The sequence below is a fragment of the Ips typographus genome, linkage group LG11, assembly GCF_016097725.1.
Source record: "Ips typographus isolate SLU linkage group LG11, UJ_Ityp_2.0, whole genome shotgun sequence".
Taxonomy (NCBI): domain Eukaryota; kingdom Metazoa; phylum Arthropoda; class Insecta; order Coleoptera; family Curculionidae; genus Ips; species Ips typographus.
The window spans coordinates 4,838,369-4,864,439 of record NC_138432.1 but is presented as its reverse complement, the minus strand read 5'-3'; the positions used below and the strand labels follow the sequence as shown (position 1 = coordinate 4,864,439).

The following is a 26,071-nucleotide window of genomic DNA, read 5'->3' as shown; positions in this document are numbered from 1 at the left end:
AACAGTGAGATAAGAATTTTTAATTTTCAATTTATTGATATTATGAATTAACTTCTCTTCATATTTTTGTTTATTGTAGAGAGTTTTCTATTCGTTTTTTTAGGTCGAAAAGTAAAACCCATATTCATTCAAATAGCTAAACAAGTGGTGAATATTGATCCCCAAGATTTACGCTTACCAACAAGGGCGTGGAAAGTTAAACTGGTATGTTAACAACAGCCCTGCGAAATTATTGTAACTAAAACTGGGTGTTTAAATAAGGTTGGGGAAGGGGCAGACGATGCAGGAGGAGTATTCGACGACACAATCACAGAAATGTGTCAAGAGATAACTACTAACGTGGTTCCTTTATTGGTACCCACACCTAACGCTTTAAACGATGAAGGTTTTAACAGGGATAAGTACCTGTTGAATCCTAATTTGACTTCTTCGCAGCATTTGTCGTGGTTTAAGTTTGTCGGTGGGTTGTTTCATTGCGTAGAGAGAAAAAAACAAAAGTGAATGATCAATTTTTAAGGAATTTTATTTGGGGTTGCTGTGCGGACTAAAAAACCTCTTGCCATACCTTTGGCTCCGTTAATATGGAAGTTGCTGGTGGGTGAACCGGTTTCCGTGGAGGATTTAGAAGATACTGACTGTATGTACGTGCAAACTCTGCGAAGCATTAGAGACATCGATCAATCAGGGGTCACTTCTGATTATTTCCATGAAGTGATTCCATTACAAACGTTTGAGGGGCAAAGCTGCACTGGAAAGGTTTTTCCTTCAAAATATAAATCTTCGACATTTTTTATTTGTTTGTGGTTATTCCAGATTGTTCCCATTACTCACGGAGGCCGAAATATAGCGCTGACATTCGAAAATCGCGCTCAGTATTACGAACAAGCCATAAAGTACAGATTGCAAGAGTTTGATTTGCAGGTATTTGTCGTGTTAACCGACCAGTGTGGTTTCTACTGTTTTTCTGTGACAGGTTGCGGCAATTAGAGAAGGAATGTCAGGACTTATCCCAGTTCCGCACCTGTCTCTTATGACCGCCGACCATTTAGAACAACTGGTGTGCGGAATGTCACAGATTTCTATCAGTGTTTTAAAGAAAATCGTAAGGTTAGTGCAACCTCCAACATTTCGCCCACTTTAACCTCAAATTTCTCAGAAACTGTCTACCCTGTATATAGAACATGTTAGGTCATTAAGTCGGCCTTGACAAGCTGAATCGAATGACATAAAAATATACAGGGGGTCCTATTTAAAATAATTGACTTATTGCACTTTGAACAAAACAATGTCCCTTGGTCAAACCTGTAACCTCGAATATCTCGGAAACCGTCAATTTTTCGTAAAACACATACTGTTCTCGCGGAGTGAGTTTACCCGTGCGTCACGAAGGCTACGTCATTTATAACCATATGAATCAAATCAAGTTTTCGTCAACAAACCTGTTGTGTTCATATTATAGAAAAGGACGTGTCTAAAGCATCGTCACGTTTAAAATTTTGCGTGAATTGTCAGTCAGAAAGTAGAGATCTTTTGGCTGCAAATTTGCACTAAAACAACCTTATACCAAAGCAAATCAAAAATATCTTGACCGAAATAACATTTTTTATTTATGAGAAGTCTCCGTTTGGATCATAGAATTCCGTCTAAATTTGAAACCTAATTTATTTACCAAAATTCGCAGAGATGTATCACCAATATGTAGTATTTTTTTAACTTTAAGCTCTTGATTTAGGTTCTGGATGGTTACATGTTTCTCTAAAATAAATACAACAAATTAAAAATTCAATAAGACATTCTGAGTGATGCTGTAGTATCTCATATCTTATTTTCAGGTTGCAATCCACTTATTTTATTTTAAACTCGCTGGAAAACATTTTAGACGCTTATTTTATTTTTCTGTGACTTTATTATTGATATGTTTCAAGAAATTTGTATGATAAATCTATATTGCAACCCAAAAATCTCAGTCTTTGGAAACAATGAAATGTTAATAGATGTTTCTTACAAAAGTAGATATATTTTACTATTATTAACATACTATCGTTGTACATATCATATAATGTATTTCGAACATCCATTTTAATGCTTTCAGATAAAACAGTGGTCTTGACCCGTCGATAACGTCTCGATTTAGGTTTTCTAGGTGAGGAAATCATAAGATTACTTGCTTGCTTTTCCCGAATCGAATAAACCGTTTTGCGGGAAATTTTCAAAGCAGCTACAACCTTCTAGTATCAAAAAAAATACATCAGTAAGAATATGTAAGGTCTTAAAATTTCTTATTTTCTTCCTGAACAGATGATAAAGCTTCTAAAGGTCTTCCATTGGTTTTTCCCAATTCAAAATATTCACAAAGGTTAAGAATTAACTGCTGGGCTTGTCTGTAGAGAATTTTTCCAGGCATTTTCTAAAAAAATACTGTAATAGTAAGTAATTCCGAATTTAGGAAAAACCAAATGGCTAAATAAAAATCATAATAGACACTCCCACTTTTTTTTCAAAACAGGTTAGTAATTGTGCCAATTTTGGTTAGATCGTGACAGCCGACATAAAAAAAATAATAATATTATGAAAGTACTTACAGAATGTTAAAAGCGTAGAAACAATAGCTCTTAAAAGAACTGTGGTGGTGTGGTAAATAGAAAACTTTATAAATGATTAACAACACAAAGAAACGGAAAAGAATTAATAGTAAAGAAATCAAATAAATTTTGATGGTTGTCAAACTGACAATGACTGAAATAGAAGCGCTAATCAGTAAATGTTTTTTTTTGGAAGACATTCACTTAGATATTTACCCTTTCTGAAAGTGAACAGCACGGGTAAACTCAGACCGCGAGAACAGTATGCAGGGTGATCGAATGAAAATTTTAGGGGCTTTAAAATGATATATTATACCAACCTGTAAGTGTGAAAATGTTTAATTTTTGTTGTTTACGAGGAGACTTGGCAACGTCCCCTTAAACTTGCATGAATCGAGTTTATGAGTGCTTCAGTGTATTTTCAGTGTATTATTATGTTTAGCATTGAGCAAGTTGGCTTTCAGGTACCGAGAACTAGATGAGAATAGTCAACTAGTTAAATGGCTTTGGGGTATATTAGAAAGCTTCACGGACAATGAGAGGGTGTTATTTATGAGATTTGTGTCTGGTAGATCTAGATTACCAGCGAATTTGGCGGACTTATCACAAAGATTCCAAGTAATATTAGCCGGAATTCGTTAATAACTAATAATTTTTGTTGATCATATTTAACAGGTGATGAAAGTTGATAAGGCTGTCAACGGCCTACCGACCGCGCAAACGTGTTTCTTCCAGTTACGGCTTCCTCCCTACTCCAGCCAGGAAATGATGGCGGAAAAACTGAGATATTCGATTAACAATTGCCGTTCAATCGATATGGATAATTATATGCTCGCAAGGAATACCGAACAAGGAAACATGTCGGACGAAGACTGGTCCTATGGCAGTTAAACTACTTAAAGGTAAGCGTGTTTCTAGTTGCAATTTTTGTTAATAACGTTTTTTGAGATTATCGCAGACAACCAAAGGACTTAATCGCTTTATATTCTCTGAACCAAGGCTGAGCTATTATATATTAATCAAATAACTAGTTTTGTTATGTTTCCTATATTTTGTAAAATAATGATTAAAGTTTCATGTTTATTTTTCCGTAATGTTTATTTCACATCACTTACATCTCCTATACGAAGTAGTGATTGAAATGAACTTACAAAAAGCAACAATTTCTCTATTAAATAATTATGAACTTTAATTGCTTTGGTAACAATATATTAAAGTCTTTATATAAGTTAATATTGGTGACACTAGGTCATTCTTCTATTCTAGGTCTAATCTATTGCCAAACTCCTAAAACTCCCTTCCATTCCAAACATTTTTTTCTCCGAGTTGTTATTGTCTCCAGACCTTTTGGTATCATCCACAGTCCATCTGCTTTCGTCCATAAGATACTCGCGATGCTCCATAATTTTGTCCATCCACCATTTCTTAATGTCCGCAACATTTCCAGCTTCTCCTCCATAATCTACTGGCAAAATGTCTTTGGGCACAAAGTCAAAGAGAGTGGAGGAGTTTGGAACATGAGTATGAATCTGAACCAGAATACAACTTTTAGAATCAAACTTTCTTCACAAATAGTAAATAATGCTGAAACTTACCATTTTCCTTATTTCACTTTTCATAAACGGACGCACTAATTGCATAACTTTATCAAGAAATGGCGGGACATTCAATAAGTGGATTTCCTTCAGTTTGATTGGATGCGCTTCCTGCAAACCACAATAATTGTATTACTCAGACTAACCATACACTTAAATCGTCCTACCTGAGAGTAAATCATAAACTTTTTCAAAACAGGCAAATTCACTTTGGTTGTATGTTTTAAAGTGTAATTAGTCATGTCGTAGATTGGTACTTCACCGTCTGGTATCACGTCTTCCACCATCATTCGAACATCAGCAAAAATAAAAAAAGCTTTCAGTGCTACGTTGAAAACGTATTTAGCCGGGTCTGGATTGCGAATGCGGTAAATGAAAATCTTACGGTTATCTGCAGTTAACTTTTGCAACGGTAGGAAATCCCTAAAAATATGTGTTTTACAGTTTGTTCACTTTAAAAACAGGCTAGACTTACAAATTTTCAAAAATCTCCTGCAATTCTGGAGAGGCTGGATCGCGGTCTGCAAAAATTTCTGGGGCTTGTGACCTCAAAGAGTAGAATAAGTCAATTAAGCTTTTGGTTTGTTCAGGACTGTAATTGCACGTATGTAGAAATCGGTAGATCAGTTTGTCGTCTGTAAATTAATTCTTTTTGTAGAGCTCGCTAAGTTTTAATTACTTAACAAACTCCACTGTGTGAAGACACATTGAAAGAAGGTTATGGTTTATTTTAATCATAAAAACGATTCAAAGTCTAGCCAACAATATACAGCAAAAAAGAATGTTGTAAAATCAACTTACCAATGTTTTGAGGTAAATGCTGCTGTTTGACCAGCCAATCTTTAATAATACTCAAATAACTACCCTTATCTGATGAGGAATTCATGTTAATTTACAATTATCAATCAAACTGGATTCACTACTGAATATCGACGTCTCGGAATCGCAGGATATTCTTTAACCATTAAATTACGTTCCACTTTCACGAGCGCTCGTCGACGAGACTTTCTACTTTTTTGATTCGATCTGCCGCGATTACTTTGAAGCATACTTCCCATTATTTCAGAAGCGATTGAAAAAACGTGTTTTATGTCACACTTAGTGCAGATTGTTATCGACCGATTTGTATAATCAACTTTTGCACATCAGAGAATATAGAGATGCATGAGTGGCTGGTTGAATTGGAACATTTATTGTTTTTGATTAGTGATGGGTAAATTACCGGTAAATATTTTACTTTACCACGAAAATTTGACCAAGTGAGTTTTACAGGCGATTTTTTATCTGACTGTCCTTTCAAACTGTGTTTCTGTCAGTTCAAATTTTGACACCAATTTTCTCCGTGACTGTACCAAATTTTGTAGTGTTTTTTCATGTTATTGGATAGGAAATTTAATGAGGATTCCAAAAATGTGTTTAAAATTGTAATTTTTTCACACCAAGTGAGTTTTACAGGCGATTTTGTTTCTGACTGTCCTTTCAAGCTGTGTTTCTGGCAGTTCAAATTTTGACACCAATTTTCTCCCTGACTATACCAAATTTTGTAGTGTTTTTTTATGTTATTGGATAGAAAATTTAATGAGGATTCCAAAAATGTGCTTAAAAAATGTTATTTTTTCAATCCAAGTGAGTTTTACAGACGATTTTGTCCCTGACTGTCCTTTCAAGCTGTGTTTCTGGCAGTTCAAGTTTTGACACTGCTTTTTTCCCTGACTGTACCAAATTTTGTAGTATTTTTCCATGTTATTGGATAGGAAGTTTAATGAGGATTCCAAAAATGTGCTTAAAACTGTAATTTTTTCACTCCAAGTGAGTTTTACAGGCGATTTTGTCCCTGATTGTCCTTTCAAGCTGTTTTCTGGCAGTTCAAGTTTTGACATCGCTTTTTTCCCTGACTGTACCAAATTTTGTAGTGTTTTTCTATGTTATTTTATAGGAAGTTTAATGAGGATTCCAAAAATGTGCTTAAAACTGTCATTTTTTCACTCCAAGTGAGTTTTACAGGCGATTTTGTCCCTGACTGTCCTTTCAAGCTGTGTTTCTGGCAGTTCAAGTTTTGACACCGCTTTTTTCCCTGACTGTACCAAATTTTGTAGTGTTTTTTCATGTTATTGGATAGGAAGTTTAATGAGGATTCCAAAAATGTGCTTAAAACTGTTATTTTTTCACTCCAAGTGGGTTTAACAAGCAATTTTGTTCCTGGCTGTCAAACTGTGCTCAAATTCAGGGTTTCTGAGATTTATGACAGTGGTCACGTGACTGCCTAGCTAAATTATCCTCCAAACCACGTGATATAATTTGTCTAGAATTTGCAGGAATAACAGTTTAAGAAGTTTTCTTACAGTTTTCGAAACAAGACGTGTTTCTGAGATTTATGTCAATTGTCAGTAAATTACTGGTAAACTACAAATTGTTGAAATAATAATAATTTAAAGATTTGCTTAACCAAAATGCCGCTTACAAATGAATAAACTGAATAATGGAAGATTAGGATTAATCATCAAAAATAGTTTTGTTTTGTCAATAACTTGAAATAGAAGAAAGCTAGAAGCGTTTTTGTTGTTTAATTTAGTATTTAATCCTCTTCATTTTGACATTAATTAAAGCTACGGGTTGTATTTGATTTTTTGAGTTAGACGGTAAAATAGTGGGTCTTTGTAAAAAGCTCCACCTGTCGACGAAAGGAAACAACTTTAAACAAGCGTTTATAGTGCATCTGATAGAAAAAACCTGCTATTTTCAATGATGCCAAACTCAATGCTCTACGACAAAGGGTTTCCAAGTTATCTCAGTGTCTTTCAAGCAAATTTCGACTTGAAAAAGCCCGAGAGCTACTCTAATAATTTTTGACAGCCTGTACAGGACAACATACCACTTCTTTATGGTTATTAACATTAACATTAATAATTTACCCACCAAAAATGACAGACAACCTTTCAAATAAAAATACATGCTTTAAAAACAAAACAATATAATAACTTAGTTTGAATACATTTTCCCCAATAACCCCCTTTAACATGAAAATGTTCTTACATATTACAGTATAAAATCTGTTACAAATACAATAACAATATAATAACATTCCAATGTACTTACAATATAGTGAGCTGTGCAGAGTGTACCCAAGAAACACCCTATACAAGTGAAAACTACGTCCAAATTTGTTCATTTTCCTGTTTACTCTTAACATGAACATTATGTTTATGTTTGAGCAAATAGTCTTTCCGATAAAATGACTTGCTACAAAGATCACATTCAAACGGACGCTCGCCAGTGTGAATAGCGCGAATATGCTTGATCAAGTGATCGTTCCTAGTGAAGGCCATATCACACAAGTGGCACGGAAACGGCCTCACTCCTGTATGCTTTCTCATATGGACGCTCAGTCGATTTTTACAAGAAAACTTAAAGCCGCACACTTCGCAACCGAACGGTTTCTCACCAGTGTGACGTCTCATGTGAATAGTTAGTTGATATCTGCAAATATCACCTGCTAAAAACACAGTAATTTATGGGGAGAATCAAAGTAAACTAGGATGATGTAACGGTTGGTAGAAACTTTTAATAGTTATTTACCTAACAAGTGCGGAAAGTGATACGCATTCCGCATGTGTTAGGTACAAAATTTAAACAAAAATGTATAGTAAAATTACTAAATCATAAAAGTTGATTAAAAGTGTATTCTTTATTGAGAAATTAATTATACAGTTATTGTTTTTTTTTAATGTATATTTCTGACACCTTTCAGTGGTCTTTACACCCGAGTAGTAAAAATTAGTTACGTCATCCCAGTGTAGTTTGATGATGTACCGTTCTTTGAAACGTGTTCCACATTGTTCACACTCGTACGGTTTATCGCCGGTATGGCTCATGTGATGCTTTTCCAAGCTGTATTTCCTATAAAACAGTTTGCCGCAAATATCACACATGAGAACCGGTTCGGGACGTGGTTTATCGCTAGGAAGGTGAGATTTTATATGGACATCCAAGCCTGCTTTGCTGGTATATTTATTAACGCAAATATGACACGCAAACGCTTTTTCATTCACATGCACTCTTTCTATGTGACTGTCCAGAAGCTGAAAATTGTTTTTCTCTTCTCTGTTAAATTGTTTTTTATTCAATTAATTGGTAAACATTTTTAAAAGTAAAATTACAAAATTCATAATTTTTCATTGTTTTCCAACGGATTTTATAGAAACTATTAGGTATTTATTTTATTTCAGTTTAAATTTGAATTGTAGATGTATAGAAAAAATTATTTTTTGATATTATTTCTAGGCTCCCAATTGTATTAACAGTTTTCAAAATATGAATGTCCTCCAATAATGCCTACTAATTCCCAAGTAAGGCCCATTGTATCTAATGCTACTGTATCAGTTTTGCAGATCTTTAACCTAAATTACAAGGTAAACATTACATACCTTTTCTTCTGTAAACCTTTTGCCACAATGTTTACACCAAAAAGGTCTCTCTTTTTTAATATGGCTTTCTTGGTGCTTTTTTAACTTTGCCTTCCTGTTAAAACTCTTTCCACATTCACAGGAAAAAGGTTTAGTGATTGAGTTGTTATTAAAATGAGAGTTTATGTGTTTCATGTAACTGTGCTTGTATTTGAACTTACTGTGACAAGACTCACATGAATAATTTGAGTTTTCATCTCCATGAATTAGGGAGTGTCTGTCCAAAGCCCATTTGGTTGTAAATTTTTGGCTGCACACCTCACACTTCACTTCAGCCTCTATTAAATTGTTTGTGTAGGATTTTATAGTTTTGGTTCTTTTTCTACTACAAAGTTGACCAATATCTTCATCTTTTATATGTACATCACTTGTGATTTGATCAGTTTGGACAGTTTCTTCCTGTTTTACTGAGTTTTTCAGTGTGAAAGTGACAAAATCACTCATTACTATTGGTACAGACACTGTTCCAGTACTGCAATAGTCTTCCAACTCCTTTTCTGTCTTCATACAGAATGTTATAAGGTTGTAAAAGTTCTCTAAATGCACAAAGCACTTCTGGCATATTAATGGATCTTTTATTAAGTCCAAATCAACTTTAGGAAGGCATAAGTTCATTATCTTCTGCACATAAACAGGAGTTTCAGCACAGTTGAGTGGTAAGAAGGAATTGGTGTTAATAATTGAAAAGCACGTCCGGCACACTCGTTCCAAACACTCCAGATTATCATTTTGGTCTTTTGTTTGCCACTGTAATCTTGTTCTATCTGGATGGTCTTCTGATTGTGTTACTTCTACAGAAATTTCCATTTTAAGATTTAGTTTAAAATTTATAGGGTAAGTGACACTTAACTGGCACACTGGTTATTATTATTTACAAAGTACCTTCGTCAACAATTATTTATTATTTTGCTAATTAGGTTGTTTTAAAAATTTTGATTATTTGTTTATTTATTAATTTGACATTTGGCTCGAATGCGACGTTGCCAACTCGGGCAATTACAAATCAGAGATCAATCAGATCAAAGACAATCTTGTAAAGTCATTCTTAATTACGATCCTCCACAATGTGGTAATTGATTAAAATTTGACTTATGTACGCATATTTCGTGTACTTTGAGACTTTAAGCATGACCTAGATTTTTAGATTCCGGACATTTAAATAAACAGGCAAATTTGGCAACGCTGTTAATGGCTATGAAGTTAGGTGCTTGCTGTGGTCTGCTATTTGTTGTGAAAGATTCTATCACGTGATCATTGTATTGTGGTTTCAAACAGTGTCACGTGATTCCGTAGTTTTGTTTTTCATCTTCAGTAAAAGAAGAGTGACGTTCTGTCAATTATTGGGACAATGGTCAGGGCAAAAACGTGATTGACTCATTGACTGACCGACAGTCATAATTATTGTGGTGTGGGAATAACGGAAACGTTTAAAATATCGGTTTTCTTCTAGATTTGTTTAACCAAAGTTACCAAAAATGCATTAATTAAGTGTTCTAGAAGTGCAATAACTATTGCCTTCATTACAAGTTTACTGTAAACACCGTACCAGATTTAAGTATTATTTTTCTTTAACATTGTCCAAAATGTTCTGTGCTAATTTTACCAAAGATGAGGAGTTTGTTGAAAAGTTTAAAAAGGAACATAACGAACAATTCTACGTACTAGTCAAGATGCATTTGTCCTTTCTACTCGATATGACCACTGAAGAGTAAGTGTGTTCTTATATTTTCCTTTGTAGTTTACCTCAACTAGAATGTTTTGTAGGAGTGAATGTTTTTATGAGAAAGTGAAACAAAAGAGGTGGAATCTCGTGCCTTTCGGTAAGAAATCAAGGAACAAGACGCTACAGGAGGGAGCTACTTTAAGTCCTGATGTTTTGACCAAAATACACCCCTTGATTGATTTTCTAAAGGTAGATAATAGGGTGCAATCAGATGGTATTTTCAGACGTACAGGATCTATAGAGAGACAGCATGAGCTGAAAAATGCTTTATTGCAAGGCAGCAATGTAAAATTTGATGGATTTACTGTGCACGATTGTGCTTCAGTGTTGAAAGGATTTCTGGCTGATTTGCCTGAACCTTTAACAACCGACATTCAGTTTCCTTTGTACTGTCAAATTGCAGAGATGTTCAACATGGATAATGCCAATCATCAAAGCAAAATACTGCAAACAATGCAGTTACTGTTTTTATTACTGCCAAAACCAAACAAGAGCTTACTGAAAGCCATTTTTGAACTTTTGCACCTGGTTGCTATGAATGAAAGTAGCAACAGAATGTCACCAGATAATTTAGCTAAAGTGTTCACACCCCACTTGCTCTGTCCTAGAAAGTTGAGCCCTGAGAATCTTCTAAAAGATTCTCAAAGCCTGTTTGGGGTTGTGGCTTTCATGATCAATAAATACACTGACTTGTGTAAGATTCCTGCATCTTTGATGCTTGACTTCAAGAGTCACTATGAGCAAGGAGCTGTATTGAATGAATCTGTTAAAGGTAAGTGTTATAACCTAAATAGTTTTCCAGTTCTTATAGTGATTGTGATGTTTTAGGTGCAGCTCACACTGTATTCACATTTGTTGATAATAAGCTAACAGCCAAAGAAAATGAGGAAAATGTTACTGATGCCGCATTAGCTGAACTGTATGCCCATATTCAAAGTTTACCTGAAAGTTCTAAGAAAAGGAAACTGGTGAAGCAGTTCAACAAACAAAACGGACATGTAATAAGCTGTTTTTAAGTTTTATTTATTTTTTTGGTGGGGGTCACTACTTATATTGATTAGTCTAGTCAGATTTTTTCTTTAAATTTCTACTTAAAGTATAATCCATTTACAGTTAATCAAAAAAAAAATACTTATTCATGGATTTGATTGTTTGTTGTGATAGTTTAAATATCTCTTTTTATTACTTAAATACTTATGACCCTACACAAATTATTATTTCTTTATTTAGTTTTGTTTCTAATGTGTTGAAGCTTGATGAAGACAATGCACATTTGTCTATTTTTGATAGAATATTGATATTTCCCTAGTTCAACTGATTTTTTAAATAATTTCTTCTAATAAACTACTTTTACATCTTATTAATAAAACAATGTAATTTGTTAGTTAGTTTTCTTGTAGTTTTTGCACCAAAGCTCATTTAAGTTCTCTTTTTTAGTTTTCTACATTTTTAATCTATTTTCCTATAAAACAAACTGCTTTTTACCCTTCCATGGATCTCTCCCTCTCAAAAAAAATATTTTTATTGAAAAACCTAAATTTGCAGTAAAAAGCAAAATAAGAAAAATATTAATTTTTTTTTATATGAAAAACAGTCGATGCATTATAATTAAAAAAGTGAAAAGAAAAAAAAACAAAAAAATAATGCTAAAACTAATATTTTCAATTTGGTTAGTTTTCAGACCTTTAATTATAATGTATCATTCCTATTTTTCAAATGAACAAAAACTTCATGTTTTAGAAGATAAAACAAATATTTATTAGATGTTTTGTCTGAGCAATATTTTGCTTTTTACTGCAAATGACCGCCAAAGTCAAAGCCGACATAGAAGTAAGCTATTTTTTAGCTTTTTGAACATAAAAACCAAATTTCTTTGTAACGTGTAATATGCCCTTTTTAAGCAAAGAAAACGTGCTCTTTTTAACTAATTCAAACATTTTTTGAATTAGAGATAAATACCGTACTTTTTGGAAATATCTCTTTTTTTTGATTTTTCGAAAATAACTCAAGAACAAAGCAAAAATGTAATGTTGTTAAAACGGTGTTGGATTGCCCCTTAAATTCTGTAAAACATTCCCCATTTAACCTTTGCTGCTTTCCTTCAGATCATTGAATAGAAAATCGAATTTTGGTCCTTTTTTGCTTTTTCCTATTCTTTGAGTAAGGACAGTGTTGCATTAAAATGTTTTGCAAATTTTAGGGAACGCCGCTTCAAGTGATCCGAAGCACCGCGCCCAAAACCAATAAAAGTTTCGGCGACTCTATCAAAAAGCACATGTTCCATAAAAAAATCCTGAAGAACGCTAAAATGCATGCCAAAAACTCCAGCGGGGATGATTTACTTGACGTAAGTCGTTTCTTATTTATCGTTATATTTGTGAATGGTATTAATGACAAAACCGTTTTATTACTAAAGTCAATAACTTTTCAGCAAAAGTTTTGGTACATTTTAACACCCTGTATTTTTCAAATGTCTTCAAATCCTTCACTCAGAAAGAAAAACCAAAAGTCCTAGTTTTCTCATCAAAATCAATTATGGTATTTTTTTGAGATACAGAGAGTAATAAGTTATTAAGAAAGCGACTTATTCGAAAACACCATGTAATTTGTAAACAATTTCCAGCTGTCAAATGCTCTTGGTGGAAATACAACCAATTTACAATACCCTGTATAATCAGAACAAGTATTTTTTAATTTTATGGTAGAAATAAATTAATAAAAAGGAAAAAGTACTAAAAGTCTAGTAATTGACCCATTTGATCACAGCTTTCACTGGTAATTGACCACATTTAAAAAAGCATTTAAATTAACTTGGTTAACTAGCTTTTTTCTTATTCTTGTTAGTCTTTTTTAATATTTTTTTCTTTTATTTGCAAGGTTACTGAATTTTTCTTCTTTCTTTTTTTTTAACAACATTTTCTGTTTTTGCCTTATCTCTTTGTATTTTCAGTCTTTCTTTTCCTTCATAATAATGAAGTCAGACAAAAGAAAGTTCAATGTTTGACTGCCACTTTTTATGTGGTTAAATACTGGAAACTGTTGAATTTATCACATTTTTTTCAAACTGCGCTCTATTCTTTTATAACGACTAAAGTATTGCTCGTGAAAAGGTGAGAAAACAACGTGCTTTATTAAAACACTATTAATTGACCAGGATAAACAGTTACTAAGAACTGAGGTATATTTTATTCCAGTAATTGACCGCTGCGTTGCGTTTGGCACTAAACTGGTTATTGCGCAAAAAACGGTTGTCAACTTACCCCCTCTTTTAGTAAAAAGCCATTCTTAAGTTAACTAGTTACCTTATTGCCTGTTTTTCCAATTGTGTTTGGTCAATTATTGGGTGCTGGTCAATTACTGAGTAGTCTACTCTACTATGGCTTTTGCAGAGTTGAAACTTAAACGTTCCAGGAGTGATTTAAATTACCAGAAATCTCTAGCACCATTTAAAAAGTGGTAAGGGGAAAGTGACAGAGACCTCTAAAAACCTTTTAAAAACTGCTAGAAACTTCTACAAGTGTCTTAAACCTTCCCAGAGTTGTTTTAAATTGTCAGAGACCTCTAGGACCATTTTGAAAGTTCTATAGACCTAAGGCTATTGAGAACCTTCTAAAAAGTGCTAAAAGCTTCTACAAGTGTTTTTAGAACCATCTTGAATGTGCCAAAGACTTTTATAAAATGCTACTGAAAACTTTCTGAAAAGTTCCAGAGCCCACTACAACTGTCTTAAACTTTCCCAGATCTGTTTTAAATTGCCAGAAACTTCTAACGCCATTCTAAAAACTGCCAGAAGCTTCTACAAGTGTCTTAAACCTTCCCAGAGTTGTTTTTAATTGTCAGAGCTCTCTAGGGTCATTTTGAAAGTTCTGTACACCTCTAAATGCTATTGAGGACTCTCTAAAATGTGCCAGAGGCCTCTATAATTGTCTTAAACTTTCCCAGAACTGTTTTAAATTGCCAGAAACGTCTAACGCCATTCTAAAAACTGCTAGAAGCTTCTACAAGTGTTTTAAACCTTCCCAGAGTTGTTTTTAATTGTCAGAGGTCTCTAGGGTCATTTTGAAAGTTCCATAGACCTCTAAATGCTATTGAGGACCCTCTAAAAAGTGCCAGAGGTCTCTATAATTGTCTTAAACTTTCCCAGAACTGTTTTAAAATGCCAGAGATTTGAAGGACCATGTTAAAAGTTCCGCAGACTTCTAAAGGCTATTGAAAAACTTCTGAAAAGTGTCAGAGGCTTTTACAAATGAAGGGTGCACGGGAAAAACAAGCTAAGTCAAATTTTGAAGTTTTTGAGTACAGCAGTTTTATCTCTAAAATCGTTGTTAACTGGTCACCTATAGGCATTAGAAACATAAATATTTTTTTATATATAAAGCAGCATGCTTTTTTATTTAATATAATAATTACAAGGTTTTTGTTGAAGAAGATACAAAAATAGGTCTTGACTTAGCCTGTTTTTCACCAGATTTATATTATAAATATTAAATTCATCAAGCTTAAGTAGCAAACAAGGTAATTCATAAATTAAAATGTATGTCAAAAAATAATTAGTTGAAAACTTGTTTGTTTTTTATTGATAAAAAATTATTAAACTAATTAGTTACTAAAAAGATTGAAAGGTAAGTAGGTCATTCCCGTGTACGCCTATCCTAAAATATGTTCTATTAGACGACGTAGCTCGATTTTCTTCTGACTAAGTTTGGACCCTGTATAGCATCGCTATTGTCTATCAGGTGAAGCTGTTTTCTCAATTTGGCCAAAAATTGACTTAGCTTGTTTTTCCCGTGCACCCTTCAAATGTCTTAAACGTTTCCAAAATTGTTTTAAATAGTCAGAGGCGTCTAAGACCATATTGGAAGTCCTGCAGATCTCTAAAGGCTATTGGGAACGTTCTGAATAGGTCCAGAGGCCTCTAGGAGGTTCTATAGACCTCTAAGAGCTATTGAAAACCTTCTAAAAAGTACCAGAGCTCTCTACAAGTAATTTAAGATTTCTCAGAACTGTTTTAAATTGTCAGAGATGTCTAGAACCATTTTGAATATGTCAAAGACATCTAAGTGCTACTAGAGAACTTTCTGAATAGTTCCAAAGCCCTCTGCAACACTGTCTTAAACCTTCACAGAAGTGTTTTAAATTGCCAGAAAGCTTTAGGGCCATTTTCAAAAGTGTCAGAGACCTTTAAATGCTATTGAGAACTTTCTGAAATGGTCCTAAGAAGGTCCCATGGTCCCCTGAAGAGGCCTCTAGGACTATTTTGAATCTGCCAGAAACCGTTAAGGCCTCTTGGGCCATTTTGAATGTTCTATAGACCTCTAAATACTACTGAGAACTTTCTGAAAAGTTCCAGAGCCCTCTCCAACTGTCTTAAGCTTTCCCAGAATTGTCTTAAATTGCTAGAGATTTCTAGGACAAGTTCTATAAACCTTTAAATGCTATTGAGAACTTTCTTAAAGCTTCCAATAATTGTTTCAAATTGGTAAAAGCTCCATTAAGGCACCATTTAATAACCGACATACGTTTGTTGCTGGCTATAACGAAAAACCCTTCCAAATCTTGTTTTAAAAATACAGGGTGTTAACAATGACCAAATATACTATCAATCTTGATCTTGGTTATTTTCGTGAGCAGTTAAATTAATCAAATTTAATATTAATTAATGTTTGTCTTGCTTTTTGCTATTGTGTCGCTTATGCTTGTCTGTAAACCATTTTTCATTTCGTGCTTTTTCTCTCTGTGCATGCCATTCTTTCATCATTCTAGAGCCCTAGTTTGCAACAAAAAACGCCCTCACGAGGTCGACTTTTTTGTCATAACTTTGACACCAGTTCGGAGGACGAGGAAACGGTCCCGAAAAAACTGAAAAGTTCCGAAGGAACTCCTCTACCACGAACAAGGCGTAAAAGTGACTCAGAGTCTAGTTTAGGTAGGAAACTTGTTGAAATAACTCCGCAACAAACTTGACAACTGAAAAATTGGATAGTTTGGTATAAGTGATTAATAATTAATTAGGAGAGGCCATTCCAAGCCAATATTTAACCAGCACTCCGGCCTGTATTATTAATCGAACTGAGGAGGTGTTTACCCCGGAGGGGCAAGGTAGGAAAAGCATGTCACCTATTACCAGATCTGCTCAGAGGATGTCCAGGGCCATGCAGGTAATTTCCTTATCATTTGCTGATGTTTTTGTTGCTTTGCCTAATTGTTTATGTGATTGTTAACTAAAACGTTGGTTTGTACAGTGTAGAGCTCGATTCAGATGAGAAAAGGCCACCGCATCATCAATGACGCAGTTTTTAAAACTATTTCTTTCTCCTTCTACAGTTGCCGTCGCATTAGATATAATCAGAGGCGTCCTATTAAAATATTCCCGAAAATAAATTCTTAAGCGGTCAAAAAGCCACTTGGCAACGTAGTACGGTTTTTTACTTGGGCACAATTAAAACAAATGCGGGTGCGGCCAGGGACAGATGGACCCTTTTACATGCTTTTACTAGCCGGCACTCTAAACGATGTTGCCAAGTTTAAAAAAATGTAGTGGCGGACAGGTTGAGTTTAAAAATTAGGTTAGGTTAGTTTCCGTTTTAGTCTGGTGTTTTGGTTGTATTGTTGATGGTCGCAGTTTGAGTTCACGTGTTATAAGTAAAAATCGTTAATTTGTCATAATGTCTCCAAAAAAGATTGGGAAGAAAGGTGTTGTGATACACAGCCAAGGGCGTGAAATTGTAAGTAACGTCTTAGAATTTATGAAGAAGGAGGCAGAAGGAGTTTCCATTCCTTTGAATAACTACAGGTATTGTCTTTGATTAAAAACGACGAAAACGTTGAATAATATAATAAATATCATTTTAGAGAGAGAACTATAGCAGCTACAGGGGTGTCTAGATCTACTGTGCAGAAGATATCTAGAGAAGCACTACATGTTGAATGGGGAGGGCCAAGCTCATCATTTCACACTCCTACAAAGAAGGGACAGATTAAAAAATTAAAATTGGATAACATCAAACCTGATGAAATCAAAAGAATCAGAGAAATTATTTATGATTTCTATATTCTTGAGAAAAAACTTCCAACATTAAAAGGTAAGTTTATAATACATTAGGTATACCTACAGAGTCTTCAGAGTTTTTCTAGCAGAACTTACCATGTTTTTTACAATTAAATGTAAGCCTAGTTTGCTATATGTATAAACCTTGATAATGTGTTAATTGAAAATTTAAAACAACAAAATTTAGACTAAAATGGGATTATTTTTTATCTTTACAGGTATTTTGCAAAAAATTATTGACCAGCAAATCTTGACTGAATCCATTAGTGTAAGCAGCTTAGGGCGATTGCTTAAGAACATTGGATTTAAGTATGTTTTACATCTTGGCAATCATGTACATCAAAATAACTTTATCTTTTGTAGGTGGCAGAAGACACCAGACAAAAGAAAATTCTTGTGTGAATCATATGACATTCGCTTAAAACGAATAAATTTTTTAAAAAAATTGGTGCAATACCGCTCAGAAGGTCGCAATATTGTATATACAGATGAGACATACATTCACAGTAGTCATATTCATGACAAAGGATGGTATGATGAAAGTTTTAAAGGCTTACAAAAACCAATTTCTAAAGGACAACGCCTTATAATAGTGCACGCAGGTGGAGAAAAAGGATTTATTGAAAATGGATTGCTTATATTTAAGTCAGGTAATATTTATGTACACCTCAAACCTACTTAAGTACTTCCTCCTGCTTAAATAAAATAAGTTTATATAACAAGTAATTAATAAGTTTAACCACATTTTACACATCATATAAGACACATAATGTTTGTACTATGATTTTTTTTTTTTTTTTTTTTAGGTTTAAAAACAGGAGATTATCATGATGATATGAACCATGAGAATTTCATGACTTGGGTAAAAAAGCAATTGCTTCCTAATTTACCTGACCGCTCAGTCCTTATTATAGACAATGCAGCCTACCACAATGTTACTGTTAACAAAATATTACAACGGCTACTAAAAAAGGAGATATGTTAAGTTGGCTAGTGGAAAAAGGAATCCCAGCAGATCCTCATTTAACAAAGCCAGAGCTGTATCAAATCATACAAGAAAATAAATTTAGATTTCCTCCACAATATAACTTAGATAGGCTGTTAGAACAACATGGGCATCTTGTGTTGCGTTTACCACCCTACCATCCAGAATTAAACCCAATAGAAAAAATTTGGGCTTTGGTTAAAAATTGGGTAGCAGCTCATAATACCACTTTTAAATTGTCTGATACCGAAGCTTTAACAAAACAAAAATTTCAAGAGGTGTCTGAAAAAGAGTGGTTTGACATTTGCCAGCATGTAAAAAAGTATGAAGAGGAGCTCATAAAAAAAGAGCATATTTTTGATGATACAGTGGACCAGCTTATTTTTCTGTTAACACTGGTTCATCTGATGATAGCGATGAAGATTCTGGTGATGATGATGAATGTGATGCCAGTTTATCCGAAGAAGAATTAGGATGCTCACTCCGAGACCAAGTTTTGGATTTTTGTTTTATGTTATGAATTCGTAATTTGTATATGTATAATTTATAAATAAACAAAATTATCAAATTTATAAAAATATATGATTATTAAATTTAACAAAGATAACAAATTTTAAATATTACCTCTTCTTCATGAAACCCTGTATATCAAAAACGATGCAAAGGCAAGCTGAAAGTTACTTTGAGACTTCATTTTCAAGGTCTAGCTGCACTGTAGGACCTTCAAATTAAGAATAATTGAAAAAAGAAACCAGCTGCCTATTTTTATCTTCCAATAATTGATTAATTGCCCCAAGACAATGTTTTTTTGTGGTTAACATTGCCCTAAGTTAAGTTATATAATTTGGATTTAAACTAATTGGTATTTAATATTCTTCATCAATCATCACCCTGCAGCTACAGCAGAAAAATAATTTGCACAGATCTTTTTAACCGAAACACACTGTATGTTTTTTTAATTTACCCTTTGCTTGTTTTCTTGTTTATTTTTTAAATTAATATTTAAAGAAATGGGACCAGAGACCTAGGCCAATTTTGTTCTCAAAGCGTCAATATTATGTATGTATATGTATTTGGTTTGTTTTATAAAACCTACTTACCTATCCTGTTTTAATACAATTTATGAAATTGTATTAAAACAGGCAAAAAGCAAAAACTACACCTATTTACGTTAATTAAATTTCATTTCACTGAGCAGAGAATAGCACGCCATTGACTCGCTGCATCAACTTGTAAAGTAACGAAGGCAGCAATATTTAAAGCGAGACGTACAGAGATCGTGACATCATCGTTTGATGACGGCCGTGGCCTTTTCTTAGCTGATTCGAGCTCTATACAGGAGAAATGAAATGCGACCATCAAATTGGGGCAATTTAATGCTGAACCAAATGCCGTTTCAAAAAGTTTTTGAGTAAAAATTTTGAATTTTTGTGTGACTATTTGAAGTGATATCCCAAAACTAAAGCATCTTTAATTACCAGTTTTTTCTAACTATTCAATTTTCAAATTTTCCATTCGACGTCATATTGGATTGTTAGACGACAAAATAGTGCATTCTATTCTGATTTTGGTGATGTAAGACAATTTATGATTTGCTTCATAAATGATTTGAATTAATCAGAAGTTGTAAGAACTTTACTTGACAGTTGGTAGACTTGTCAATTTGTCAAAAATGAAGAAAAACGAAGTAATTTTATTTTAAAGCTTTATCACAAATTTAATTAATTACTTAAAACTTGACTTGTACCATATGTCTTGAAAACTGTCAAAAATGCCATAATTTCAAGGTCAGTGACAAAATGGTGGCAATTACAGCAAAAGGGACACCAGTTTCGTGTTCTCCATGCCAGAATTAGTTAAAATAGCCACTTTGACACGTCAGTATAGTAGGCCAAGAAAAACCTTTATTTGGACAAAATTTCGGTGCATTTTTTCAAAAAATTGCGTATAAGTTGATTATTTGAAACAATCCGTATAGGCACGTCCTATGATTGTAGAAAGTTAATGAATGGAGCTATCACGTGACGTTGAGCAGGCGCTGCTTGCTAAGTTGCCCCGTTTGGCCGCTAGAGGGCGTTAAACGGGAGGGAAGGGATTTGAGTTAGCGGTGTTTACCATGTATGGGTCTCAAAAAGACGCAATTTTTATTAATTTTTGACATTTTTGATGATGAGCATTTATTAATTTCGAAAATCGTCTCCAACTGCCTTAATTAGTTTAGGTTAATGGTTAAAATGTGACGTGAAGTGTCATTTGTTAAAATGCCCTAATTTCAAGGTCAGTAACAAAATGACTGCAGGATTCGTGTTCTTTATGTCAAAATTAGTAAAAATGGCTACCTTGACAGATTAAACAGCAACAACAAAAGATTTAACATTTAAAAAGGTTTATTTCGGCTAAAATTTGAAATTTTTACTTAGCCGGGTAAAACAATCTAGAAGCTTCCAAAAGCTTTTAGAACAATCTACAAGATTCCAATGCTCTTCAACTAGTCTAGAAGCTCCCAAAAGACATCATAGCAGTCTATAAGCTTCCAAAAAAACTCTAGAACCATGTAAGAGTTTCCAAATGCTTCTAAAGTATTCCAGAACCTTCAATATGCTCTTAAACTGTAAAAACCTTCCAAATACTCATCAAGCAGTTTAAAAAGGTTTTAAAACACTATGGAAACTCCAAAATGCTTCCCAAGCAGTTGAAAGCCTTCCAAAACTGTCGAAAAGTTTTCAAATCCTCTTCAACTAGTCTAGAAACCAAAACAGTCTAGAAGCTTCCAAAAATAACCGTTCTATAACCGTCTAAGAATTCCCAAATGCCTCTAAAGTATTCCAGAACCTTCAATATGCTCTTAAACTGTAAAAACTTTCCAAATACTCCTCAAGCAGTTTAAAAAGGTTTTAAAACACTATGGAAACTCCAAAATGCTTCCCAAGCAGTTGAAAGCCTTCCAAAACTGTCGAAAAGTTTCCAAATGCTCTTCAACTAGTCTAGAAACCAAAACAGTCTAGAAGCTTCCAAAAATAACCGTTCTGTAACCGTCTAAGAATTCCCAAATGCCTCTAAAGTATTCCAGAACCTTCAATATGCTCTTAAACTGTAAAAACTTTCCAAATACTCCTCAAGCAGTTTAAAAAGGTTTTAAAACACTATGGAAACTCCAAAATGCTTCCCAAGCAGTTGAAAGCCTTCCAAAACTGTCGAAAAGTTTCCAAATGCTCTTCAACTAGTCTAGAAACCAAAACAGTCTAGAAGCTTCCAAAAATAACCGTTCTGTAACCGTCTAAGAATTCCCAAATGCCTCTAAAGTATTCCAGAACCTTCAATATGCTCTCAAACTGTAAAAACCTTCCAAATACTCCTCAAGTAGTTCAAAAAAATTATGAAATTTTTCAAAACAGTCCAAAATGTTCCGTACGTTTCTAAAGCAGTTTAAAAGCTTCAAAAAATTTCTAGAACTTGAACTGAAAAAAAGAAAAAAAAATTGCATCATTGAAAGAGTTTTTTGCGTTTTTTTTCCCCGATTTTAGAGCTTTTTAATCCGGACCCTAGTCATAAAGTATTAATATTGTTACAATGTTTCAATATTGTTCAAATATTGTAAAAACGTTTTAGCAACATATGCTAGTAGGGTAATAAGAAGTGGCATTTTTACCTTTCGGTTTTGGGATATCTTTTCAAATATGATTAGAAATAAATAAAAACAAAAAATCTAATTTTCTTTGGACATCTTAGGATAATCGAAATTTTAAAAACTTTGCCCCATTTTAAACTTGCTTACCCTGTACTTCTAAGTCAGGAAATGTTGAAATCGTAACAACAACGTATTATTTCTACAATATAATCTCCCAACAGGAAACTATGATGACCCCACGTAGCAGAAAACCTGTTCTCTTAGTATCCGGCACGAATATCAACAACTTGGCCAAACTAACTCCAGCTTTGACTCATTTACAAGAAGAAGACAGTGAAAGTTGCATAATCGAACCATCAAACACTTCAGTGCGCACACCAAAACAACAATTTTTGATGAAATCCAAAAGTGAGGGAGAATTGCGGTCCGCTCAGAGCGGATCAAACAAAATCAACAAAACCGACAGCCCAAAAACGCTGAGCGATACTTTCAAGCAGTACCTGAGCAGCAGAGACATACTGACGTCAGATAGTATGACGGATTCGACGTTTTCGAGTCGGTCAGACGACTTTCAGTCCTGTAGTCGAACAGGACTCGAGTTGGAAAAGTCCGAGGCGCAAGAAGGGAATTTCAGTGATTCGATGATGTTTGTGCTGGACGGTAATGTACCTAAGAATGGTGACGATGAGTCGATGAGTGATAGTGAAGGTGAGAAAAAATTCGTGCTTAAACCTAGACAATTTGACGAAAATGGGAAACCTATAGTGTTTGAAACGTCATTTTAATGTTTTTTTTTTAGTAATTTATTTAATTGATTGACAAGGTTGTCTATTGAAAACGTCTCGTATGACATTACAGGACTTCAGTAAATTCCAAAAACACACTTGCACGTTAGAGGAGGAGTTCGAGCGACTAAACAATTTAATCGATTTTTGTTTGTGTTTTTGGAATTTGCTGAAAACTTCTTTTTCACCCTGTAATACCTTATACAGGGTTTTTCAATGAAAAGTAGCTACCCTAAATATCTTCCAAAATAATTTCTCTGTTAAAAAATGCTAAGACATGTCAACAAAGATTGCAAGGGGGACATCTTTTTACGTAGGATTTGAATTTCTGCCATCAGTCCCTTTGCCGCCATAGCCACCCCCACTAAGTTTTCAAATGGCACCATACCCTGTGTGGCACATCGTTAGAAAGGGTATTTCATAAGGAATATTGCACTATTTCCTTATGAAATATTTATATGAATATATTTTTTTTAATCTCAATTCAAAGCAAATGTACAAATAAAATAGTGCAATTAATTCCTTATGAAATAACCTTTCCAACGATGTGCCACACAGGGTATGGGTGCCATTTGAAAACTTAGTGGGGGTGGCTATGGCGGCAAAGGGCCTGATGGCAGAAATTCAAATCCTACGTAAAAAGATGTCCCCCTTGCAATCTTTGTTGACGTGTCTTAGCATTTTTTAACAGAGAAATTATTGTGGAAGATATTCAGGGTGGCTACTTTTCATTGAAAAACCCTGTATGTTACGTTATTGATGGACCATCCTGTATAAACTATAAGGAAGTTGAGCTACTGTTAAGTAGTGGCAGCTTTTAACTTGACTGATTTATTTTTAATTTTTTTATTAATTGTACCGAGAAGCTACTTAAAAGACTATCCCTACTCTCATTGGTTTTTGAGTTTGAAATATACCAAATAGGTACCATGAGCAAAACCATTTAAGTATTTATACACTTAACAAGTATTTTATAGTCAGTATTTCTGTACTAAAAATATTATACCAAAGGTCAGAAAACTCAGTGAAAGTATATTACATACAAATTATTACATTATTTCTTATTTTCGTATTATTTTTGTTTACATTATTTGTAGGTTAGAAGGGAAAAAAACCATGTCTTTGGCTCTTCCATTTTTCTCTACACTTCAGTGATTTTCTGTAGAGAAAGAAACCACCGAGTTGTATAGAGTATTTAGAAAGGCAATGCGGTATTAAGAAATATGACAAGCCGTTTTACTTTTTGGACCTCAAATGTCATAAAAATTGTTTTAACTACTTTTTTTTTAAATTGATACCTTGTTTTCATTATCAGATAATGGAAACGTGTTTATTATGTGATAATAAAAACAGATATCAAAAAAACTAAAGGATTTTTTAAGACTTCTATTTTTATGACATTCATTTCTATTATGTGATAATGGAAATAGAGGGCGCCATGCTTGGAAATAATTGAAGTTGAGTGACATGTGGACTGTGATGTATAGTATTCTGTATATTAAGGAAATCGTCACAGTCTAAGTTCAGCAATGTCAAAAACGTCATTAAGGTGCTTGTCACTGGTTGTCAATTTTAGTTTTTTTCCTTTAAATTATCACAATTTTAATAGTGTCTAAAAAATAAGTATCATAAAAACAAAATGCGTTTTTTTGATACTTGTTTTTATTATCACATAATAAAAACTAATTTCCATTATCTGATAATTTAAATGCATCTGAGTTTAAAATGTCTTAAAAACGCTGGTAGTTTTTATGACTTTTATTTCTATTATCACATAATGAAAACGTTTACATTATCTGATAATGAAAATAAGTGTAAAAAAAAATACATTCATTTTTTTGATATGTGTTTTTATTATCACATAATAGAAACGTTTTCATTATCTGATAATGAAAACAAAGTATCATTTTAATACACTCGTTAAAACAGTTTTTATGACATTTGAGGTTGAAAATGTAATAAAAAGTTAAACGGCTTGCCATAAAGAAATGTCTTATAACCCTTCTATTTTCTCTCTACATTTCAGTGATTTTCTATGATACGCCATCTATACGTAGTTGCTCGAACTTATAAGAAACCAACGAGCTGTATAGAGTACCTAGAAAGGCAATGCTGTGTGAAGAAATGTCTTATAACCCCTCTATTTTCTCTCTAACTTTCAGTGATTTTCTATGTTACGCCATCTATACGTATAGTAGAAGGGAATATATCGGCCGATGCACGTCATTGACTTTTAACGCGCCTTGTTGCCAGATGTTTAGTTTTTTCATTAAAACACGAACTTTACATAAATTTTGTTTTTATTTACTTCTTATATAGAAGTTGACGCAGTTTTTTAACAGAGAATTTTGAATAACAATATTTGTCAATATTGAGTTTTTTTTGTCTCTCTCTGTAAGCAGTTTTTAGTCAAGTCATCAACAACAAAAACAGGAAACGGTCAACTAGCAATCTGGCAACAACGCACACAACTTGTTAAACGTCGAGATCGAGAAAGTTAGAATTGCGGTCAGTTAATAAGCGCGTGTTAGAAAGAGAGCGCTACAGGTTGCAACTAATCGCTAAGAAATACGAATGCATTTTCAAAACGTCAAACTCGCTGATGACGTGCATAGCTCCCATTAGTGCCCTGGACCATAGTTGCTCGAATTTATAAGAAACCACTGAGCTGTAGAGAGTACCTAGAAAAGAAAGGTAATGCGGTGTTAAGAAACCACTGAGCTGTATAGAGTACCTAGAAAAGAAAGGGAATGCGGTGTTAAGAAATGTCTTATGACCCTTCTATTTTCTTTCTACATTTCAGTGATTTTCTATGATACGCCATCTATACGTAGTTGCTCGAACTTATAAGAAACCAACGAGGTGTATAGAGTACCTAGATAAGAAAGGCAATGCGGTGTTAAGAAATGTCTTATGACCCTTCTATTTTCTCTCTACATTTCAGTGATTTTCTATGTTACGCCATATACGTAGTACGTAGTTGCTCGAACTTATAAGAAACCACTGAGCTGTATAAAGTATCTAGAAAGGCAATGCAATGGATAGGCAACTATAGTTACGTTACGTTAAATTGGTCAACGTACGTGTTTCATAAAAATGTTGAGATATTACAATTTGTAAAATAAGTCTTTTCTGCAAAAATTTTTAGTATATTTCCAATACGTATTATTTTTCTGGTATACTGGCGTTTTATTTATCTTCTTAATTAATTTTCTCGACAATTTGGTATTTCAAAGATTTACTGCATAACTAGAACAAGAGT

General features: G+C 33.7%; 5 protein-coding genes and 2 long non-coding RNA genes across 11 annotated transcripts in view; 3 read left to right on the top strand and 4 right to left on the bottom strand.

Moving 5' to 3' along the window:
- Positions 1-3,671, top strand: part of LOC145735450 (putative E3 ubiquitin-protein ligase HERC1) — a 33,971-nt gene extending 30,300 nt beyond the window's left edge. For both annotated transcript variants that reach the window (XM_081989358.1, XM_081989357.1), the window contains exons 45-52: positions 104-204; positions 262-460; positions 518-756; positions 814-921; positions 974-1,107; positions 3,047-3,200; positions 3,258-3,484; positions 3,541-3,671. In XM_081989358.1, coding sequence (XP_081845484.1) covers positions 104-204; positions 262-460; positions 518-756; positions 814-921; positions 974-1,107; positions 3,047-3,200; positions 3,258-3,473 — 1,151 coding nt within the window. In that variant the 3' untranslated portion in view covers positions 3,474-3,484; positions 3,541-3,671. The remainder of the gene's footprint in view (positions 1-103; positions 205-261; positions 461-517; positions 757-813; positions 922-973; positions 1,108-3,046; positions 3,201-3,257; positions 3,485-3,540) is intronic.
- On the bottom strand, positions 2,339-2,803 carry LOC145735463 (uncharacterized). The gene is made up of 2 exons (XR_014179683.1): positions 2,583-2,803; positions 2,339-2,407 (listed from the first exon to the last, which is right to left on the bottom strand). It is a non-coding gene; the product is annotated as an uncharacterized LOC145735463 (long non-coding RNA).
- A 179-nt stretch (positions 3,672-3,850) lies between the features above and the next one.
- Positions 3,851-5,428, bottom strand: LOC145735457 (alpha-tocopherol transfer protein-like). The gene is made up of 5 exons (XM_081989369.1): positions 4,979-5,428; positions 4,653-4,812; positions 4,345-4,600; positions 4,178-4,288; positions 3,851-4,111 (listed from the first exon to the last, which is right to left on the bottom strand). The coding sequence occupies exons 1-5, from the start codon at positions 5,061-5,063 to the stop codon at positions 3,851-3,853; spliced, it is 873 nt and encodes a 290-aa protein (XP_081845495.1). The 5' UTR covers positions 5,064-5,428.
- A 1,703-nt stretch (positions 5,429-7,131) lies between these two features.
- Positions 7,132-9,623, bottom strand: LOC145735454 (uncharacterized). The gene is made up of 3 exons (XM_081989366.1): positions 8,602-9,623; positions 7,988-8,256; positions 7,132-7,654 (listed from the first exon to the last, which is right to left on the bottom strand). Exons 1-3 carry the CDS (start codon positions 9,445-9,447, stop codon positions 7,327-7,329), a joined length of 1,443 nt encoding a protein of 480 aa, XP_081845492.1. The 5' UTR covers positions 9,448-9,623; the 3' UTR covers positions 7,132-7,326.
- A 376-nt stretch (positions 9,624-9,999) lies between these two features.
- On the top strand, positions 10,000-25,988 carry RhoGAP54D (Rho GTPase activating protein at 54D). Of its 4 annotated transcripts, none has more exons than XR_014179679.1 (9): positions 10,000-10,348; positions 10,405-11,135; positions 11,192-11,361; positions 12,564-12,710; positions 16,127-16,289; positions 16,376-16,521; positions 22,246-22,732; positions 24,836-25,503; positions 25,557-25,988. XR_014179679.1 is itself a non-coding variant. In XM_081989361.1 (8 exons), the coding sequence occupies exons 1-8, from the start codon at positions 10,224-10,226 to the stop codon at positions 24,880-24,882; spliced, it is 2,016 nt and encodes a 671-aa protein (XP_081845487.1). In that variant the 5' UTR covers positions 10,000-10,223; the 3' UTR covers positions 24,883-25,988. The 4 variants fall into 4 exon arrangements, 2 of the variants coding, with proteins under 2 accessions (XP_081845487.1, XP_081845486.1); XR_014179680.1 differs by having other exon boundaries at positions 24,836-25,671; positions 25,818-25,988; XM_081989361.1 differs by having other exon boundaries at positions 24,836-25,988.
- Positions 16,598-18,896, top strand: LOC145735455 (uncharacterized). Its single transcript, XM_081989367.1, is given in 6 exon segments — positions 16,598-17,156; positions 17,216-17,445; positions 17,630-17,720; positions 17,775-18,061; positions 18,218-18,352; positions 18,355-18,896. Coding segments are annotated over 6 exon segments (1,386 nt in total). The 5' UTR covers positions 16,598-17,028; the 3' UTR covers positions 18,870-18,896.
- On the bottom strand, positions 23,786-25,812 carry LOC145735461 (uncharacterized). Its single transcript, XR_014179681.1, has 3 exons — positions 25,665-25,812; positions 25,491-25,619; positions 23,786-24,907 (listed from the first exon to the last, which is right to left on the bottom strand). It is a non-coding gene; the product is annotated as an uncharacterized LOC145735461 (long non-coding RNA).
- Positions 25,989-26,071: the final 83 nt, after the last annotated feature.

What these genes read in the sequence shown, in the direction of transcription:
- LOC145735457 (XM_081989369.1), bottom strand. Translation starts at nt 5,063, where the DNA reads ATGAATTCCTCATCAGATAAGGGTAGTTATTTGAGTATTATTAAAGAT. An exon ending in GCATTTACCTCAAAACATTG is followed by an intron (nt 4,813 to 4,978) that starts GTAAGTTGATTT and finishes ATTAATTTACAG; the next exon opens with ACGACAAACTGATCTACCGA. An exon ending in CAGGAGATTTTTGAAAATTT is followed by an intron (nt 4,601 to 4,652) that starts GTAAGTCTAGCC and finishes ACATATTTTTAG; the next exon opens with GGATTTCCTACCGTTGCAAA.
- LOC145735454 (XM_081989366.1), bottom strand. Translation starts at nt 9,447, where the DNA reads ATGGAAATTTCTGTAGAAGTAACACAATCAGAAGACCATCCAGATAGA. An exon ending in AAAGGTTTACAGAAGAAAAG is followed by an intron (nt 8,257 to 8,601) that starts GTATGTAATGTT and finishes AACAATTTTCAG; the next exon opens with CTTCTGGACAGTCACATAGA. An exon ending in GGAACACGTTTCAAAGAACG is followed by an intron (nt 7,655 to 7,987) that starts GTACATCATCAA and finishes TGATATTTGCAG; the next exon opens with ATATCAACTAACTATTCACA.
- RhoGAP54D (XM_081989360.1), top strand. Translation starts at nt 10,224, where the DNA reads ATGTTCTGTGCTAATTTTACCAAAGATGAGGAGTTTGTTGAAAAGTTT. An exon ending in ATTGAATGAATCTGTTAAAG is followed by an intron (nt 11,136 to 11,191) that starts GTAAGTGTTATA and finishes GTGATGTTTTAG; the next exon opens with GTGCAGCTCACACTGTATTC. An exon ending in TGACTCAGAGTCTAGTTTAG is followed by an intron (nt 16,290 to 16,375) that starts GTAGGAAACTTG and finishes ATAATTAATTAG; the next exon opens with GAGAGGCCATTCCAAGCCAA.